The sequence below is a fragment of the Oryzias latipes genome, chromosome 7 (genome assembly GCF_053564925.1).
Source record: "Oryzias latipes strain Hd-rR chromosome 7, Olatipes_Hd-rR_3.1".
NCBI lineage: Eukaryota > Metazoa > Chordata > Actinopteri > Beloniformes > Adrianichthyidae > Oryzias > Oryzias latipes.
In genome coordinates, this window is record NC_136243.1 from 33,326,993 (window position 1) to 33,349,223 (window position 22,231).

The 22,231-nt window shown below is 40.0% G+C and overlaps 1 protein-coding gene across 2 annotated transcripts in view; it reads right to left on the reverse strand.

The window, feature by feature from the left end:
* Positions 1–1,046: 1,046 nt before the first annotated feature.
* The window catches only part of lhfpl4a (LHFPL tetraspan subfamily member 4a), a 34,432-nt gene continuing 13,247 nt past the window's right edge, over positions 1,047–22,231 (reverse strand). The window contains exons 2-4 of one of the 2 annotated variants that reach the window (XM_004070271.5): positions 10,231–10,467; positions 9,180–9,196; positions 1,047–7,523 (exon numbers count right to left, since the gene is read on the reverse strand). In XM_004070271.5, the coding sequence (XP_004070319.1) occupies positions 7,470–7,523; positions 9,180–9,196; positions 10,231–10,467 (308 nt within the window). In that variant the 3' untranslated portion in view covers positions 1,047–7,469. The remainder of the gene's footprint in view (positions 7,524–9,179; positions 9,197–10,230; positions 10,468–22,231) is intronic. The other variant, XM_078949620.1, reaches the window with a different exon arrangement.

Consider the following 22,231-nt stretch of genomic DNA (forward strand, 5'->3'; position numbering starts at 1 on the left):
CCCTTGAGTCTCTGAGCTAACTCCTGCTTTTCCACAAATGTCTGAACACCCTTCTGAATTGGTGGCTTGATTGATCAGGAATAACATTTGGTGAAACTGTGGTGGACCTCACAGATGCAGAACCCACCGATGAACCACACCTACTTATTGTGTCAGGATGTGGACTCCGCAGTCACAAGCAGGTTGTGACTGTGATATTTTCGGCTGTGTGACTCACTCTCCACCCTACAGCGGGCCTGGCTAGTCTTATTTGCCTGCTAATTACATAAATAGTTCATGTCAGACCCAAGTTGATGCAGAGTGATGGATCCAGGCCTCTGGACTCGGTGCATCATGTGTTTAAAGCTGTATAGCAACAGTGTTTACAGCCTGGCAACATGCGGAACGTGGCTAAAAATAACATTTCCGTTGTATTTGTTGTATGCTTGGCAATGCCCTGTAGTGATGCATGACACAAACTATTTGTTTTACAATCACAGAACTGTGGCGTCTCCCATTTCTGCTCAGGCAGTTAAATATTCTGCGGTTACGGCTGCTTCTAGCCTATAGGTACAAACACATGTGTCTATGTGCTTGAGGGATTTCCCAGCAGAGACATAACTCAGACATTTGTACTGTAAGGGAAAGTCATGGTCAAGACTCTTCAAATGTATAATAACCATGCAAATGCTCTGCTCCTTCTGTAATCTCTTCCACACCAGAGAACATGTTAAGGTATTTCTGTGTCAGTAGATAACTTCTATCAACAACAACACTTTAATGGTGGCACCAAACCTACAGACTAATTGGCTCCATTTATTTGTCCATTCAACTTTCTATGCATCCATAAATTCACACATCCAACCATCCTTTTAAAAACATGAAACTGCACACACACACACACACACACACCCCCCCCCACACACACACACACCCCCACACACACACACACACCCACACACACGCACACACGCACACACACAGACCGTTTTTCTATTGTGCATGTATTGCAGTGCAGCAACGTTTTCTGGTCACTAAAACAAACAAGAACTTCTTGATGCAATGGCTTTGACTGTAAAATATCTTTATTTGACTTTCTCAAAATGTGTTGTCATAACAGAAATCCTCACCGTGAGTGTGAATACTGTTCACAAATAAGAATTAGACATAATTTTCAAAATTGGTATGTCATCGTAAACCATGACAAGCAACAGGCCTTCTTCAGAGTCTGGCCACTTATCAACGATCAAGCAACTTTATAAACATACTTTTTATGTTTTTTTTCTTTCTTTTTTTTTTTTGTACATTTTGGGCTATAAACAAGCTTTGAACATTTCAACAAGCAGCCATCCATTAGTGAGTTCAAACTAAATCTGAGAAGTCTGGTGTGACCGAACAACAACTGCAAAACAGAAGAAACCAGAACTGAAAGTAAGGAGACTGCAAATAACACATAAAAACAAAGAAATACTTGACAAATATCAGTATATTTCTCTTTTTGTTGTATAAAACCCAAAATAAATATATATATATATATATATATATATATATATATATATATATATATATATATAATTTTTTTTTATTTTCTCATGATTAACACATGACAGTTGATGATATTTTGGCAATATCTGCATCTCAGGAGTTAACAGAAAGTCAACTATATTAACATAAGTCACTAAACATGAATCATTTTTGCTCCTGACCTATCCCAACCCCTAACATATGTCTTTATACATGATATTGCATGATAAAAAGATAAATCATTGACAGATCCATGACATTTACACAGTCCACCACTGTCATGTCTGTGGCGAGAGATTGCAGTTGTTTCCTCACTGACTCTTTTTATCGTTTTCAATGTTTTTCACTTTTTTTTTAACAATCCTGTCATTCGAGACGGAGGTGAATTCAGCTTTGATAGTCCTATGTCAAAATGAAAATCAAATCTACTTTTAAGTGTCAATAAAGTTCCACTTTAAATCAAGTTAAGCTGTATTGTTTATCTATTTATTTTTATCTTGAAACTGAATTGACCTCAAGTCTGTAGATAAACTCGTTTGCAAAGCTCAGTCTGAGTTTGTAGTCTTTTGTAGAAAAAAAAAACTACTTTGTCACTACTTGTTTTGCTGGTTCTGCACCACATCAGAGTTGAATCAAGAGTTCTTAGAGGCACCTGGAGTGGTACAAATATGTGCTCATTAGGGTTAAGGTCAGGTCTTTGTGGCAGTCCTCTGGACCTGGAGACGACATGGGATCATACAGGTTCTCATGCTTGGGAGCCAATGACCATTTTAGCCTCAGGCAGCTTTCCCTCCCTTTTTTCTGTAGGTTTATCATCAGTGTATTACCTGGTTAAGTCAAATGAAAGACACTTTACTGCTTGCCTAATGCAACTCCTTTAAAAAGTGTAAATAGTCTGTTTAAGGTGAATAATTGCACCTAATAGCAGAAGGGCAAGAACTTCCCAAATTGATCGTTCTGTTTTAATTGTTTGATTTTTTTCTTGCTAAACCGAGGGAAACCTCTCGTGAAGATTGGCCCAACACATTAGTAACAAACCTAACAAAGTGTAGGAAATTTGTGTTTGGTAGAAGTTTAGTTTTAATGCTTCATGACCACAATTCCTCTTTATTGCTCTTTTAAACAGAGCCATATTTGTAAGGAACAGGCATTTTTGGGATTACCCAATGAGTTCATGTCTGAGTTTGTCCACTCAAAACAAAAGCATAGTGAGGAAGTATAAGCCACAGTACCTCCTCCTCATGTTGGTCATGTTCTGTTGTAGGACATCTCTTTCTTTAAGTAGCATTTGTGTCGGGTCGATCAGCCATGCTGGCTTGAGCAGCAGACCCAGTTTGACCCACTGAAGTCGTCTCCTACAAATGGATGGCACGCTTTGTGTCGGTGGTTCATTGTATCTCATTATTTCATGATCCAGATGCTACAGAAAGAATCTGGAGTCTGTGCTTAACACCGCATTCCTCTAAAAGGGCTGGATGGTAAAGAGCTGGCACGGAGGCCTTTGGCAGCCATGTCAAACCAGAGGTGGCTTTGACAACAAAACATAGGGACTGTTCTCACTCAGCAGAAATGAACTGAGCCTGAGGACTGGTGAGTCCAAAGTCCGTTTCTACCATTAACTGTATATGAGAAATAGGCTAATTAAACACCCCCGGCGTTCCAAACAGGAATTCACCAAAGCACCAAGAAGCCAAAGGAAAGCCCAGAGATTTCCATCAAGCTACAGACGTTCAAGTTATAAACTGATCAATCAGATGCCTCAAAAAAAGTAGGTCGAGCCTGTTGGATCTCACGTCCAACCTTCAAAATGACTGACAGAATTTGTATAGCCCCCTTTCAAGTGGTAGGGGTGTGGGCTTCCAACAACCTCACTCCTGATTGGTGTGAGGGTTGCCATAGAAACGGTGACTCAGACCAACTCGGGTTACTGCTTACTGATGACGTCTGGCTCCGACATGGTGGCATCCATTTTGTAAAAAAATGGAGACTGAATTGACTTAATTTGGTTGGAGCCGAAAATAAACCATTTCTTATACATGGTGTCACACTCACCAAGTCTAGCTCTCATATACATTGATTTCTACAGGCTATTGTGACTGTTCTGTTGGGCTAGAACATGGTATGTGGGCACGAATATTATGTGACTGCTAAATGTGCTGGGGCACAGTACTCCAAAGCTTTGAGGTGTCAGTCTGTTAAAAAAAAAAAAACTCAGGGTGCGCCACAACATAACTAAAACTCCAAACAACAATGTGCTCTACGTGACAGACCACAGTGGTGCAAAAAAACCATGTTTTTATCTCTGTTTTCCTGTCATTCTTTGGCAGATGGTAAACTAATAAAACGGGCAGTACCTGATGGTACCACAAGTTCCTCAGTTGAGCCAATAACAAACAGTAAAAATCTGGATATTAAATGTTCAAAAAAGGGATTTCACAGAAGCAAACCCCTAATTTTCATCCTGTTTAGGTTTGTGTCTTTAGAGATGTATGTTCCTTACATCCTTCATACAGTGACTTACTGAGTAAGAATGAAAACAAATCTACCAAAACCAAATTTCCTTTCTTTCGTGGACAATAGAGATAGGGGATCTATGCAGATCATGCACAGACAGCATCACTAGATTCAGCAATAAGGGCTGTTATTATAGTGTCTCAAAGACTTATTTTGGAAACCTCTACTCTAAACTACGGTACCTGCAGTGCCATCACAAGGGTCTCTTAAGGTCAAAGTTCTGCTTGCATGTTTCACCTGTTGGTTTCCATAATGAGCCTTTAATACAGTACTTTATTCACAGCTTCCTGAGAGTTAGCTAGCATCCACTCTACAAAACACACCACACCTCTAGCTATCTGCTCATTCTAGATATACGGTGTAGGAACGCACCAGAAACTAACCTAGGATGAACCAGGTTAGGCGTCATTTATCTTACACTAACACTTAACCTAAATGTTTCAGCTTCAATTTTCAAGTAACGACGGAGACAAATTATTTTTGACTTGTCCACAGTGAACATGTTAAGAGTGCATCCTCAACAGCTCCACACGGATTACACTTTGATAGTAAAAAGGCTTCATTTTCATGTCAGAGCGCTAAAACCGTACTGAGATGACGTGAATTCATCTGCTTCATGCTAGATCGCTGCACATCACCATTCAATGGGCATAGCATGCCGGCTTCTCCTGTGAAATAATTATCCACAGCTCCTTTTAATTCTGTCGTGACTTAGGCCAAGCTTTGGGAGTTTCGGTTACTCTGTGTCAGCCTGAAGTGCTGCTTTGGGGGGGTGAATGAGCCCCCCCCCCCCAAACCCCTAGTGCCCTGGATTACAGCAGCCTGCTTTGTCATGTTGTGCAACTGCAACTCGTCATGGATTCCCAGTTGTCACCCAAATCACGACGATCACCGTCACTGGTGGAGACGGATGAAGGAAGTGCAGCTCTTGGGAACCACGTCGAGTCACTCTTGCTAATGATTTCACCCGTCCCAGGTATTTCTTTTTATATAGTATAACTCTGGCTCCTCGTTATGTAACCTGCAGGTCTTCTGGGAGTTTTAGGAAATCCTGGAACTTATTTTATATCAAAAATGATTGCAGAGTTACATCACTACTCTCTAACCCCTGACGGACTTTATAGTGCGGGACTCTCCAGAACACTTTATTCAAATTTGGACTCATGCTCACTACTTGTTTTTTAAATGGCAAATATCAAAGATTATTTATGATTCCACTGTGTTCTGATGATGAAAACGTTATAAAAAATACATTTGGATTCATTTTTCAAATTACAAATTTGAAAAATGCATTGTGGTCAATATTTACCAATCTAGTGAGCATTGACGAACAGTAGTTTTTCATTTGTCAAAATTGAAGATGCAGACAACCCAAAAAAAATGGTAAACGCCCCACAGAGTGCACTAAGTAGTCAGTAGTGACACAACCTTAGATTGGTTTACTGTAGTGCAACAATTTCCAACAAAAAAAGAATGCTTCACCCTAATCAAGTTAACCAAGCCCTTCTTCACGTTTTCTATGGGTAGACGTGTCTTTATCAGGATTGGCATTAGCGTGCTACCTGTTCATGCTGCACTTTAAGGCTCTATATGTTGGTGCAATGCTGAGCTTTAAACTGCTTTATGTTTGATTTCAGACTTACTAATCAAACAGAACCAGGAGTTTGATAATCAGCTACTTTACATTAGCGTTGGATAACATTAGCTGGATTGGTGAAACATTTCTGATGCAAAAAGACAGATCAAACCTCAAAAGTGTTCTATTACTATTTTAGGGTGCTGGATAAAACAATTTACAAATCAATTCATAATAATGCACTCCAGCATTTTTGCATGGAGGACTAAAACTTCTGCAAAATGTGTAAATATAGAATCTTTGATTTGGTTTAAATATTTATTTTGACAGAAATGTAGTTAAAAGTAGAAACAAATGAATGTATTTCTGTACCACAGCCATTCTTTGTGGGTCAGCCTAAAGCATGTTTGATACCTTTTCCAATAAAATCGTTGATCCTGGTTAAACAAACTTTGTAGTCAGGAAGGGCATCCAGGAAAAAAATGGCTGCCAAACCACCTATGTGACTCTGTGACCCCTGACGGTATATGCCGAAAGGTGAAAATGTCGGACTGTGGGTTTTTGGGGGGAGTTGGTTGGGAGTTAGCAAAGTCACAGTAACATTTGGTTTAGCGGTATCAGTTTATTTTATGCAAAAACAGTGCTTTGTTCTTTTAAAAAAACTGTTTTAATGTTAATTGTCTGACTAAAATGTAGGTTTACTCTGTTAACAGATTTTTAATTTGGTCCTTTTTAGTCCTCCATACTTTCATGTTGATGAATCTGAATTACTTTGAGAAACTTTTCCAGTCACGTTCCCATTTTGTTTTGCCCCTTTTAGTGTCCTTTTTTCTAATGTTTTGGAGAAGGGCGGTGTGTCCCACCTGTGGGACAAAAGCAGGCACTGCTCCTCTGAACAGGTTTTCAAGTGACATCACCTTAAGACGACGCAAAGCAGTCTTAAGACATCTGTAGAGTAAACTGCACACTTGAAATGGGGGGGTGCTGAGATGTTGAAGGGGAGCACACTTTGACAACAAGATACTGTGGATGTATTCCAGAAGTAGTTGTTGTTGGCTTGTTTAGTGGAAGTGTCCTTTCCCTGTCAAAAACCATAAAAAAAACAAAAAAAATCCTGAATCAAACACTGTCCTTGGGATTCTGTGGATTATCCAGCTGTGGAATATCTGTTTTATTCCCAAGCGTCTAGGAGGAGTCACAGACACGCAACGCATCTGTGGACGATTTCCCAGACAAAGAAACCGGGGTAGAAATACTCGAATGCATTGGAGTAGGATGAGGTTTTGTCGTTGGCTGTTTTCGTCAGCATTTATGTTATTTACATCATTCCGTATGTACAGAAGAGAATCTCCCAGAGATGTTAAGTTCTGTAAAGCTGCAATGGGGTGCTCCTTTAGATCCCTCACATTGTAAAAGTCCTCAGATGAAGAGCCATAGGTCTCCCTGTTGTTTTGTATGCGTGTTGATGGCCGTGTTGTGGACTCCACCTCTGAACAAAGAACACCCTGCTCTCTGACGATACGAATGCACAAAAACTCAGTAAATAGCAACGTTTCAAAGACATACTCAGAAAATGGACATTATGGTTCTTCATCTTAGGAATTGAATTTCTCACACAAATTAAGACTTAAAATACAGTAAATCTGTTTTTTTATCATAAAGGTATTTGTCAAGAAAGTGTTAAATGAACTGTACAACCTTGGATAATTGTCATTGTTTTTTTCTCAAAATATAGTTATATCCCAGTGTGTTTGTTCTTTTTTTTATCTTACAGTATCCTTTACACTTGGTGTCTACATTGAGATTGGGAGGAAATCCTGATCATTGGCGACAATGGAGGAGGGGAAAAAGGGGTTGTTGGGAGTCGCTGATGCCCTCAGCGGAGACGCTGCACTCCGTACCGCGGTTCTCTTCTGTCCCGCACCTCAATCTGAAGAAAACAACAGAGGCACAAACAGTGAAAGTGGAGTCTGTCAAAAGTGGATTAGCACTACAAATATCCTTAATAAAACAAGTTTAAAACACAGCCAATACTAAATCTTTTTACAAAACGTCACCAAATATTTAGTTTCTAGTTTAAATATTTTATTACACATAAAACTACACTAACTTGCAATTCACTTATTTTAGGACAATAAATCTCCTTTAATAATTAAAACATCTTATTTTATACAATGTCTTTAATAGAACAAGTAGTTTTTTACGCCACATGATATTTTTAGTCGAATGTTTTTAGTGTGAATAGTGGAAACTGGAAAGTTTGATTTGACTCGTGACAAATGCCTTTAAAAACAGTGAGAAATGTACATAGAATGTTTTCAAAATGTTTCATTTTAGTCCTAATGTAAGAAAAATGAAGAATGGTTCTAGCGCCTAAAATAGGAGACATTAGGTGGAGAAAATATACCTTCCAAAAAGACATAAAACATGCGTTTATGGGATGCAGCAAACCAGAATATTTGGGTTACACACATGACAGATTTGCCAAATCTTCTCTGCCAAACAGCTTCTCCTCCTTTTGGCTTTTTCCTTATACTTTGAATAAATGAATTTGGAAAACTTGTTGGATGTTCAAGGTTTTCCTCATTTAGGAAACCGAACCTTCCGTAATGTGTGGAAAAGCCACGGCAGCCCCCCCTGATGCCGCACACATTAATATGGAATGACATCCCATTATTCACGCCCGGCCTGATCCGGCGAGTTCTCAGTGGGATCAAGGTCATTTCATCCTCTCTGCTCGGAAACTCTGGAGGAAGTCTGTGATGAACTGGCTCTGTGGAGGGGGGCTGCCAACGTGGAGGGCGGAGAACCGCCGCAGACGGTGGGAACACGCCACCGCCACAGCTCGCTGAAGCTCATTTAGATTTTCTCATCTTTAATGACGACGAGCCTCATTTGTCCAGCGAGGAAGATGCCAACCATCACAGGAGTTTTTGCTGTTACTGTACATATTTTTCTAGCTGTGTGTTAAAAATTACGCTTTTGGAATGTGACTGTAAAGCTAACAGAAAATCACTGAACTGCAAACTGAAAATGCTTATTTGTAAATGTACGTTTTTTGACTTATTACAATCTCTTACACTAAAAATAAGGAAACTTAACCTCATAGAGGAAAATGTTAAACATCTGCAGATGCAATAATGGAAAAAAAAAATGATACATTCAGAAAAGGTACATAAATGACGTATCTTTCTGCTATTAATTTTCAATTATCTTATTATTACCCGTAAAAGTCAAAAGTACTGGTTTAAAAAAAGAGTCCGGATGACTTGAAAGCAACTTAAAATACATTTTTCTACCTCCAGATTTTTGCAAAGTGTGGTTTTGTAAAACTAAGGCAAATCCCTTCATGCAATAATTACATTGTGATAAAAATGTTTGAAAAATGAGCACAGTTTTTTGTTCTTTTCGTTCTCTGTGTTGATTATTTCATTTTGTGAATCACTTAAAACTGCAGTCTTTTGAAATCTGCTCCGTTGGGTTCTCTGTCAGCTAAATTATCCAACATTTTTTACATTTTCTTGTGTTGATGCATGAAAAAGGCCAAACAAGCTGCTCACTAAGAGCACAATGAAAGGGAACTTACCCTGGACACAGCAAAATCTGCAAGGACAGAAGAAAAACAAGCGTTGGCACAAAGAGGAGGAAAAGTGCGTGTTTGTGCAGAGCAGGAAAACGCTCACGTCAGTCCGACTTAAGCAATTGGGTTTCGTCCTCCTGCTGAGCAAAACTACTTTTGTGTCTGCATCTACGTAAATGCACATGGAAATAATTGCAACACTCAAACAAGGTAAAAGCAAACTCATTATTTTGTGATAGTAGAAACTGAAATTCTGGAACGATAATATGCTCAATTGCTAATTAAAGATTATTTTGTGTATATTTAGAACGTTGAACACAAATAAACATCGACGATGGAATCTGGTCAGCAGTTCCATGTCTGGGTCTGCTGACCAACTTTGCTTGTTGGCACTATATCCAATTTTTTCTGTCTGCGGGTTTAAGTAAACCAGCGGCAGCGATGAAACATCAGAGATGTTAAATGTGTAAAAATCTCTGCGACTGTCAGCGAGGTTAATCAGACAAGAGCAGAAAGACACGCCCACGCTCTGGAATATCTCCAGTTACCATGGAAACCATCGCGGAGATAGACCGTCGGAGAACCAAGACATCTTATGTCACTGTTTTCTCTCTGACTCTTCCTCTCCCTCCTCCTCATCCTCCTCCTCTCATTTACTCTATCCTGCTCTGTCGCCATATCAGAGTGTTCCCTTCCTACCCCACCCCCCACCCCACTTTTCTCATCACTCTTTGTTTTGTGAAGCTGCAGATCAGAAAACATAACTATTATAGAAGGAGACTTTGCTGTTCTGAATAGCATTGTTTGCTTCCTGCCATCCTCTCTGTTATACGGCTGAAACAATGTGCTGGGACTCTTCTGATGCAACAACATGCAAACTGTCAGCGAGCCCAGGGAGCCCCCCCTCTCCTGATTTCAGCAGTTTAGCTGGACTCGTCAGATCTGTCTTCCTTTTTTGCACCTAAGCAGGATTGGGGAATGCCGCCTTAATTGAATTCGGTCAATAGCATTACATATGTATATTTAGGATTATTGGATAAATAAAGTCAGACTTCACCTTTGTTGTCCGTCTGCAGGTCGTCCAGATAGAAGTCCGTCTGCCGGTTTCCCAGAACGAAGGCCAGGAAGGAAAGGATGAGGGCGTCCAGGATGCCCATGATGGCCAGCATGTAGGCCCAGCGCACAGAACAATCGCCCAGAGAGTACTTCCCTGCCTGCTCCCCGCACATGTCCCGGATCACCTCCGCATCCCATCCGTCTGGGAAGATCATGCAGCCCAGGACCAGGCACACTCCTGTGGGAGAACATGGTCGAGGAGGTGAGTGACCAAGAAAAGGAACCACTGAGACATCTGAAGGGTTGAAATGTTCACTTAAAGTGAAATGAGAATCAAACCAGCAAACTATTTCATAGAAACAGCTAAACACGGCGGTGGTCGTGTGATGGTATGGGGCCAAAAACCACAAACTCAAATAAATCTCAGTCATGTGGAGTAGAGAACCACCTCGGTGTAAATATGTTGTGCATCAAAACATAGAAAGTATCAAACCTTTAGCAGATTAGATGTTAACATGCTAATGTTAGCATTAGCTTACAGCTGAATGTTTTGGTAAATAAAGCGACCTTCCATCTTTTGTTACCTAGAATGATTGCAAATCCTGCAAATTATCCAAGCTCGGAATTTAAAAGACAAAGGAGTTTTAGGACTCCATGTGTTCTTGACACAAAAAACAAAAAAACAACTAGCTGCTAATGCAACGAAAGTCTCCATCTGTGCATTGTTGCCTCAAACAGGTCATGAACCTATGAAATGAGCTCAGAAATGTTGGACACCAAAATCTGAAGGTTCATTAGTTTGTTTTCTAATTCTAAACCCTCAGTACTGTTCTATGAATACATACTATGAAGCCATTTTGTTAAACAACTGCCCACTTGTGAGGAAACCAGGAAACTAAATGATGCAATTAGGCATGATAATCACCACCCACACGCCTGATCTGTTTTCTGTGAGCCAAAATGGGGAGGATGTCCGGTCCATCAAATGTTTCTCATCTTCCATATAGTTAAAAGATTATTTTGGAAGTTTAAGTTTTCTTTTTGTATTTTATAAAAACATTTTCATAGTCATGAATAAAAGACAGAGGACTGCGTCTTTGTGACCTCCAGTAGGATGACGAGCAGCCACAATTCCTCATTTAACCCTTGTGCTATCTTGCGCCTTGCAGGCACGTAACGTTGGGAGTGGGGTCATCTAGACCCAGTAGACAGTGCCCTGAACCTTTTTTCTTCAATGGTTTGTGATCTTCACTGGTGTCCATGGATTACATGAAATCTTTCCACCTTTGTCATGGTAGGGAGAACACGTCAATGGAAGGGTGGGGTCATCTGGACCCCATAGGTTAACACAAGGGCTAACAGAAATGCATTTATGGTAAAACCAAAAAAAAGGGCATTTTATTATGAGGCAAAAGGGTCAGGTGCTGAAGCACCCCTAGGGCCCTAAGAGTGCACGTGCCTACTCTTGATCAGTAAAAGAAGGGTTGGGTCACCTGGACCCCAAAAGTAAGCACAAGGGTTAACAGGACATTTTTGACATTTTTTTTTTTTGTTTATAAATAAAGTGAAAATAACTTTACAGAGAGCAGGTCATTCTACATGCAGACAGAATATGTTAGCGAGTTTTTCCCGGAGTCACATGACTGTCAGGCCTGGCAGCTCTCAGACGAACGGCCGAAGAGACCCCAAAGAGCAAAGACTCGGGTTCTGCAAGCCTATCTGCTAAAGTTTATGACCAGAGTATCATTAAAAGACTGAAGATGTGCCAAAGTCAATGTTAAAAAGGAAAAGATTTGCTACAATAAATCTAAGTGGGACATAAAACTTTTAGAAAAATCAAGATAAGACCACAAACTGTTTCTCATTTAAAAACACGAGGAGCCAAACCCGCCTATAAAACTCTTGCTAAGATGAACAAAATTAAGAAATAATCAAGTTTTGAGGGGAACAATATTTTAAAAAGGTTATGCAGAGACTTTGTTTATCTTTAGCACCGTACCAAACTTATGTCTTTCTTTAGGAATGGAAATGCAGTGTCTCAGAAAAAAAGGCTTTTTTTTCCGTAGAGACATGCAGGTTTCTGCATCTCTTTTCTCCTTATGAAGGAAGCCATGTTTTGGATCTAGAAATATAAATTCTTAAAATAAAAAGAAGAGCTTTTTACAATCCAACACTAAAAGGGAGAATGTCTATTAACAGTTTAAATCACTCCAGGGAACACAGACACAGTTTTGACACAACAAAAAGGCTTGTTGGTATTTTACGCTTTCTGATCCATCAACATGTTCATCAGCAGCCAGCAGATTTTGTTCTCGGCTCCTCATCGCCCTTTGAGCGGCTCGTCTGTACAGCTGTGAGGAAAGCAGTGGGCTCCAGTGGGAGACGGGGAACATACATGGCAGACGTCACAGCAAATATTCATGGCAGAGCAGTCGTATCTTTTCCAGAGGCAACATCACTCGTGATCCACACCGAAGAGTCGGACAGATTTAGGTGCTTCTGCCTAATAAATGTTGGAAAGCTTTAATGTCTGAAGCTCAATTGATGTGCAGTTGTTAATATTTCAAATGCTGTGTGCAGCAGAATGTCAGGCAACTTTTAAAGCCGTGTCCTGGAAGTGGAACCTACCACAAATGAAAAAGAAGAGGGGGGGAAGCACTTATCAGAACTTATGAGACGAACAAGATAACTGAAGTTGCATGGGCAAACCATTTTAAAATATGTTACACTTAATATTTTAAGGCTGGAACATAATGCTGCCCTATCGAAAAAAGTATCGTGAGGAACACTTATCTTAAGAAAATCACTAGAAAGGAGTAAAATGATCCGTCCAAGAAGCTAATAGTTCTAACTTGACAAGAAATTTTAGATAAAGATGTAAAAATCTAGAAAAAGGAGTTCCACACAAGCACTCAAAAAGAAGCTAAATAGAAAACTGTTAAGCTACGTTCAAACCGCCTTCGGCAACAAGCCACCACTTCCAATGAAAAGTCTATCACGCTTATATGTACAATTTAGGCTTCCCCGTTTCAAATTATCGTGTTACTGCGCAAGTTTCTTCAATCTTTTTAGGGCTCTACATACAAAAGTCGCAGCCACTGAACAAGTAAACAGTAGAAAAACCAAAGAGAGAAGAGTCCCCTCCCTTTATTTCCAGTGTGAACACCATGGCTAAGTGTGCGTTAAAGAACCTGGGTTTGGCGTGTTCTTGACCAAGTGTCACATGACCAGTGTAATGTGGCTGTGGAGCAGGGGTGGGCAATTATTTTGACTCGCGAGCCACATGAGGTTCTACAATTGGATAGAAGGGCCTGACCAGGAGCAGATGCGTGGAGTGAGAAAGAAATAACATGGAATCTGGATGAAAATAGTTGGATTGAAAATTATATTTTAAAACTGAATATTCTAAAGTTTTTAGGTTAAAACTCCTGTTCTCAATTTAGAGCCAATTGCACCAACAGCTTGATGTTCCTCATGTAAAACTTAGAGAAATGCTGCGTTCATGTGGTGTTTGAATGATAGGAAGAATGAAAAACAACAAATCTTTCAACACCGCATGGATGCTAGAGTGGAGTCCCAACTTTGAGGACTGCAGCTCCTCATACGTCTCACAGTTTGCGCTCAAACTGAGCAGCTGTGTCCTGCACGTCTCACCCAGTAATCATGAAATAAAGCACATTTCTGTGTCTTCTGCTGCAGCTAGGCACATATCTGCGTTACCTTTTCACCAGAACAGAGTTCCCTCGTTTATTGCAGGAGTTAGGTTCTAAAAATAACCGTGATCGGTGAAATCCATGGAGTCTGATTACAGATGTTTATGGCAGTAAAACTGCCCAAATACACTTTTCTCAGACAGACATGAACATTTTCACCCTTTTCTCTTGTTTAAATTCTCAAATTTTCACAGTTATTAGGTCCAGGATCTTAGAATGAAAACAAAGATCTGATCGATCAGAGATTTCAGTAGATCTGAAGAGCCCCGCCTTTTTGTACAGGAGACACGGCATGGACTGAGCAGATTGATTGACAAGGTCTCCAGCCAATCAGGACACAGAACAGGGTGCGCTGTTTAAAAAAAACTGAATAAACGCTCTGCAAGAATGAGCTAAACCGGGAAAGATGAACTGCCCAATGGTAAGGATTTTTTGCTAGTTCTAATCAAATGATTTGTATTTTTTGAGTTTTTATGCACCTAATTATAAGTGGAAATGACTCATTTTAGAGCAAAATGTTAACTAAATTAAAATACAATTGTGCAAGTTGGCCCATCTTAATACATCCTCAAAAAATCAGAAACTATCACTTAGCAACATAAATATACATTTCAGCTTCCAAAATAATGACAATGAATGACAGTGTGAACTTTAAAATAACATCCTTCAAACTGAAACAAAAAATACAGCAATTTCAGTTTTTTAAGTCATAAATCAAGTTTTGTTTGTCAGCAAAAAGGATTTATACTCATTTTAATAACAATCTCTTTATTTATAGGTCCTAGTTCTTAATGAGACTAACAAATTTCAATTTCTCCTGATTAAGGGAAAGCTTGGAAGGTTGTAGAGCAAAAAGAAGTCAAAGCAACTTCCAAGCTGGTTAAAAATATCTTGATCGTCTGATAGTTTGCAGTGTATTTTTGCGCGGACTAAAAGAAAGTCCATTAGTCACATGCTGCACAACACTGGTGATTCCCACTTTTCATGATGGCAATTCATCATGACGAATGGGTGGGCGGCCAACTTGTAGCAACATATGAGCGAGGATGTGAGATTAGTCACCACCTGTGTGTAAACATACAAACACAAGGACTCCTATTTTCGGATGAAACTGTGTCCGATGGTGTGATTGTTGCTGTAATGAGGGAATTTAATGAGAGAGAAGAACATAATGATGATAATACAGTAAGTAATGAGAGAATGAGAGAGAAACGGAGGTAATCATCGTGGGAAATCATCATGTTATTAGCTTCTTTTATGACCTTTATGCAACATATTAGCCATGATGAGAGATGTTGAAATCATTAAGTGAGTAATGAGCATCAGGCTTTATGGATCTTTGATGAATGTTCCCCCGATTGGTATTAAACTCATCCCAAGTTTATTGGGAGGGCTTTTTTAAAAAAAAAAAAAACAAGTTATTGGTGTGCACGTTATTGCAGCCTCGTAGCAACCAAATGCAATTGGAAAATATGTTGTAATGGAACTCGGTTAGAGTCAAAAGAGTAAAACTACATGCATGGAAATAAACAAAGCACAGAATAGACCAAAAACATGTAAACTTAAAATAAATATATACTTTTTTTTATAGATGTCTTTAATTAAGCCTTTAAGCTTTGTTTGTTTTGGAGAGAATTTGGGTTTTAGAAGAGCCTTCACACTGGCGGGTCTGATTCAGTTTGTTTTCTACGACCGACTGCTTAAGTCGACAGGTATGAAAGCTCACCTGTAATCTTGTGTGGACCACATGGCGATTTGGAGGGTCATAGAGAGGAGTGGGGGCAACTTTAGGAGTGGTCATAGGTGTGTCTTGCAGTTCACTTTGAGGCTCGTACGACCACCCCAAGGAATTTTATTAAAGATGGAACGTACCATTGTTTTGCGTGTGACATGCTAACGCTTCCGTGTTGTATAAGTGTTTATTACGACCTGTCGCCCGCTGTCTGTCTATAGAAAAATTATCTCTGCCTACAACCTTGACACCCACTGTGGGCACCTGCATTCTTTGAATGGGTTTACCCATTTTGCACCAGCACCACCCCACGTAAGGGCAGTTGAAACTCAGGCATAATTTATGCCCTAAATAATGTTGATTGCCTTTGACCCATCATCTGCTACTGATGGTACCAAGGTTGTTCCCATTTTGTAAGAAAACTGTTTCACAAACTACATGACAAACCAAAAACAACTACAATCAATACGTCGTCTTCATGCCATTAATGAAAACAATTGGCCCCCTATGGTCAGCTTTACAAGCGTGTAGTGAATGAACAGTGGAGGCTGCCAGAGGCAGCCCTGTGGGACCCTGTGGGACCAAGGTGTTTGTGGTGATGACACATGATGAATGACCATTAGCAAAGCTGCTCTTCTACCGTCCTTGGAGTCATCCCGGAGAGATTAAAGGCCGAGTTTTTGCTTCGGTCAGCGTCATCTACAGACGAGGACCATTAAAAGTTTTCTAAAGCTTTAGCAGCAGGAGAATAGTCTTCAACTCCTTCCCCAGCCAATATAGTGTATATATATTGAGTTTGTCAATAATAAAAATAAGGGAAAATCTAAGAAAAGATAAATAAAAAGGAAAATGAAAATACTTTTATGAGAAAACTACAGTAAAAAAACTATTTTAAAAAGTCATACATTTACGAGAATAAAGTCGTAAGATTATAAAAAAATAAGGTAAAAGTTTATGAGAATGAAGTAGAAAAATTTGAGAGAAAAGTTGTAATTTGACAAGAATAAAAGTTTAAAATATCATGAAAAAGTAAAAATGTTTGAAATTGAACTTGTCAAATTATGAGTAAAACAATCCACTATTTTATGATCACAGAGTTATTTCATAAGTTATAAATTGAGAACTGATGAGATTAAAGTCCTAAATTTATGATGTAAAGGCTGTTTACTGAGAATGATAAAACAAAACAAAAAGGGAACCAATATGGTGTTTCAGTATGATAGCCGTACAGCGCACATACATGCACATTCTTTTGTAGAATTTACAATAAAAAAATGGCCGCTGAGGTTGCCAAAATGTCGCCTCAAAAAGTAAGGTGTTACCTTTGAATGAAATTACAGTTAAAAAAAGTGTTGTTGTTTTTTCACTTCATTGCTAACTATTACTGTAAAAATAATTATATTAATAAGTAAATTTTATGGCTGAATGTGTTTTATCAAGAACTTCTAGTATAACTAATCGTATTTCCTTACATTGGGTAGTTTACGATGGAAAACCTTAAATTTTTAATGCCATCACAGGTTAAACATCTATATTAAACATACAGACGGTAATGATGCCTGACGGAGTCAATCTGAGGTTGTTAAGTTAAACGTAGTTTCGGTGTGTAAACTTACTAAGTCGATGTCAGACACTGTAATTTTCTCTGGCCCCCTGCCAATCAGACCAGAGCAGAAGTGGAGGCATCCATAGAAACCTCTGTAATATTAGACTGCTTTACTGCTGTGGATCAAGTAGAAATGGCATCAGTTATTACGTCCTCCAAATCCTCAACTTGTCTGTTAGACCCAATTCCCACTAGACTTTTTATTCATCATTCATTCTTCATTTTTAAAGAAACCTTTCCCCTAATTACTGATTCCATTAACAGTAATAAATACCTCTCTGGAAACGGGTTACGTGCCACAGTCTTTTAAATGTGCAGTTATTAAACCTCTTCTGAAAAAGCCCAGTTTAGATCCTAGCAACTTGGCCAACTATAGAACAATATCAAACCTCCGCTTTATTTCAAAATTCCTGGAAAGAGCTGTAGTTAAGCAGCTTTACCGCCACCTACAGGACAACAGCCACTTTGAAGACTTTTAGCTAGGGTTTAGACTAGAGGGCTGCATTGGGATTGGGAACCCAACACAAATCTCGCGGGATTGGACGGTTTGAATTGTGCTGCGGGCGGGAGGGGGCTGCAAAAAAAAACCTGCGGGATCAGTGCTGCCATGAATATCTCATGAATATATATTAGTGGACTACGTTAGGCTGTGCGGCTGTTGGATTCTTATGTACTGAAGCTCCGTGAAGGCACCAGGTAGAGACGCCTAATGGCCACTGTCATCTAACCTGTTGTTGGGGGTGTGCAACGCCCCGTCCCACCTCTTTACCTGCTTTTCCTCTCTACCTGTTCACCTGTTCATATACTCTGCAGCTGACAGTTGTTTTTACCCGCGCTCCTTAGTGTATTTTACACAGAGAGCGCTAAATACGGTCATCGTAGGTTGACACGATAGTCGGGGCGCTCTAGCGCAGCAGAAGGATGAAAGAGCTGTGACTCTATCTGCCAACACTGACGGGATAAGGAAGGAGCAGGTTTCCTGGCAGGGACATGATGTCAATGGATGAAGCAGAAAAGAACCTCAATCGAGGTTCATCGTGAGACACGCGTGGTGTTCAGATCTGCGTGCCGATGCCCCACTAAGGCGCAAAACAGCAAAAACTGGAGAAGGCTGAAGCTAAAAAAAAGTATTTTTCCGTCAGGAAAAAATTAATTCACAGATTTTCAGCTCTGTTGAACCATTAATGTTTATTTTCGTCCTTAAATTCAAATGACTTTGACCTGCATCTTTACTAGCTGGTTCAGCGCGCTTCAGGCCGTCTGTCTGCGCGCTGACACACGCACACTTTTAACCGAACAGGATTAGTGAAAATATATTTAATAATGAAGTTGCACATTACACAAAAGAGGAATGCATGAAAAGATGAGGCTGGAGGAGGGACAAATACGTGTTTGTTTTCTTGTGGGACGGGAGACAATACAAAATCAATGCATATCTATTACTGTGCGGGAATAAATTCTCTGATTTTAGCGGGTGCGGGCGGGAGTGGACATACATATTGCGGGTGCGGGCGGGAGTGTAACGCATACGTTGCGGGAGCGGGCGGGATTGGTCAGAAATTCGGCAGGCGCGGGTGGGAGCGGGATGAAGAAAATAGTCCCGCGCAGGGCTCTAGTTTAGACCTTACCACAGCACGAAAACTGCTCTAGTTAGAGTCTCTAATGACTTATTAATGGCCTCAGAAAAGGGACTACTTTCTATTCTGGTCCTGTTAGACCTCAGTGTAGCCTTTGACACTATCGACCACAGTATTTTACTCCATAGATTAGAGCAGGACATAGGGATCAGAAGATCTGCCCTCTGGTGGTTTGAATCCTGGACCCATCCTGTTTATGCTTTATATGGTACTCTTAGGAAACATAATCAAGAAACACAGCATTAATTTTCAATGTTATGCAGATAATACGCAGTTGCATTTATCTATTAAACCTGAAGAAAATGACCATATAGAAAAACTGAATGCCTGCATCAGAGACATCAAGACCTGGATGACAATTAATTGCCTCCTCTTGAACCCAGAAAAAACTGAGGTCATTATACTAGGTCCTAAAAACCTCAGAGATGCTCTGTCTGCTCAGATAGTCTCCCTGGATGGTTTAAGTATAGCCCCCAATCCCACAGTTAGAAACCTTGGGGTTTTATTTGACCAGGATTTATCATTTAAGGCTCACATATGTCAGGCGTGTGGAACTGCTTTTTGTCACCTGCGGAATATTGCCAAGATCAGAAATATACTTTCTAAGAGTGATGCTGAAAAACTCACCCATGCATTTGTTACGTCGAGGCTGGATTACTGTAACTCCTTGTTAGCAGCGTGTCCTAAGAGTTACTTAAGAAGTCTCCAGCTTGTTCAGAACGCAGCAGCTAGATTGTTAGCAGGAACTAGCAGAACACTCCTGTGTTGGTTTCACTTCACGGGATCCCAGTTGATTCTAGAGGGTCGACCCATGATCGTAAGTTTGCAGGTTCGATTCCCGCCTTGCACGCCCTTGAGTCGAAGTGTCCTTGGGCAAGACACTGAACCCCACCTTGCCTCTGGTGGTAGGCGGGCGCCTGTGTTTGCGGAGCGGAGCGGCCACCAGTGTGTGAATGCGTGTGTGAATGTGTGTGTGACTGGGTGAATGGGTTAGTGACTGTAAAAGCGCTTTGTCCTTGTAGGTAGAAAAGAGCTATACAAGTATACGCCATTTACCATTTACCATTTAGAATCAAGTTCAAAATCCTCCTGTGTGCCTATAAGGCCTTACATGGTATGGCCCCGTCCTATATCAAAGACCTCATAGTCCCTTACCATCCAAATAGAACACTTCGCTCCCAAAATGCAGGACTGCTTGTGGTTCCTAGAATTAGTAAAGGTACGGTTGGAGGTAGATCGTTTAGCCACCAAGCCCCTGTTTTAGGGAATAAGCTCCCAGCTCATGTAAGAGAGGCCGATTCAGTTTCGACATTCAAAGTTAGACTGAAAACATTCCTCTTTGGACAGGCTTATTGTCAGACTAGTTAGTGTTCAGAGAATATTTACCTTATTGTTAATTTGTTTAAATTAAACTTAACAATAACAATAGAGTTGTCACTAGACTGCTAGAAGTTTGAAGCTGGGGAAACTATGGTCCACTGGGGTTCTGTCCTCTTTTCTCATCTACTTCTACTCTCCTTCTCTCCTCTATTCTTGATCATTATTCATCATTTAGTTCACTCTGTTTGGTGCAGTGCGATCCATGTACTGTCCCTCTTTCCCTCTCCCCTCTCGCGCCACCATCCGTCCCCCAACTTCATATGGATGAAGATCATTTGCTGAACTTTAAAGATGTAGTTGTAGACTTAGATAAGTTAATTCTTCTCTATGAGTTCTGGTACATCCCCTGTCCGTCCTGGGGGAGGATCCCTCCTTCATATGGGGACCCCTGAGGTTTCTTCGTTGTTTCCGGATTCCATTTTTTTTAGGAGTTTTTCCTTACCTCGAAGGGGGGTCTAAAGGCAGCGATGTCTAGTTTAGTTTAGTCTGTTTAGTTAAAGTTTAGCATTATCCAATTGAATTGCATGCATTTATGATCCTTTTTGATTGTATGTTTAGCTTACAATTACCGGTACGAAGCCCATTGAGACGACTGTTGTTGTGAATTTGGGCTATAGAAATAAAATTGAATTGAATTGAAGGACAAGTCTTTAGCAGTATAAAATATGACAATTAATTAATTCAAGGTATTTTATGCAGAACATATATATAAAAATGACTGGTCTGAACATTCATAAATCTGCATTAATTCAAGTCAAGATATCACAGATTTTTACTGTAAAAATCACAAACAATTTGAACAGTGTGGCTTTTTCCTTGTACAATTACAACCTCGTCATTTTCTGAGTTTCTTCTCGTATTTTAGTTGTTTTCTGTCATGGTGGCCCTAATACTTTGTTGTAAAAGGTAAGACACTCACTTTGATGAGTATATTTCTCCCTGGCACAGACATAAAAACGTGTGCCTCCTATGGATTCAGACATTTTATAAAGCTATTCTTTTATTAAAATAGAAATCAGACCTTAACCACAAGCGCATTGTGTGCTTTCCTTCACAGACATGACACAAATGTCACAGCGAAACAGTGACGATCTGGCGCATAATGAATGCAGCACGGCTGCTTTAGAGCAGTGTCCAAAATGCATCAGCATCTGGCTCCCCCGTCCTCCATGATTACAGCTAAGGTCTTTCCTGTTCCGTGTGCCGTCCTCCTCCATCTTCAGCTCAAGCCTTCAAGTCGGCACTGGCAGGCTAAAAATAAAATCCCACCTCCTCACAACCCAAGAATGCCCTTTGAAGCTATTGGGGGGTTTTCCTCCTCCCCCCCCTCCCACCTCACTCAAGATGCTACATTCTGAACTCAGGAGCTTCAAATGCAGCGAGAAGACAGGAATCGATCAGAGAAGGTGGACGGTTAGGAAAGGTGGACAGAAGTGAAGAAAATCATTTTTTCTTCCTCTTTTTCCAGTTCATCACTTCCTGTCATTTCTTGACAGTGCAGCATTCACAGTTCACTGGCAGTCAGAAGACATCAGAGCATATGAAACTGAGAAAAACAGTCTTTGATTCTCAGCTTGTTAAAATAACACTGAACTCATTTATTCATAGCCACTGGATAATTATAGATCTGTTACATAAATCTTGTCGTCTTTACTTGGTAAAAAGTCAAACGTATTACATAAGAGCTCTAAAAATGCGTCAAGTGGGCTATAAAAACCATGTATGTACTTATTTATATACATGTATGTATGCATGTTGTTGGTGTACATGGTTGTGACACCTTTCAGCACTTTGTTTTCCTGTTTCTCTGTCTTTATTCTAGTATCTTCCGCCATTTTTTTTGGCACTTAACTCCTTTCACAATTTTTCAGCTATTTTAACCATTCAACTATTGAAATGTTCAGCTCTTTCAGCTTTTTCCAGCTATTTTTGTT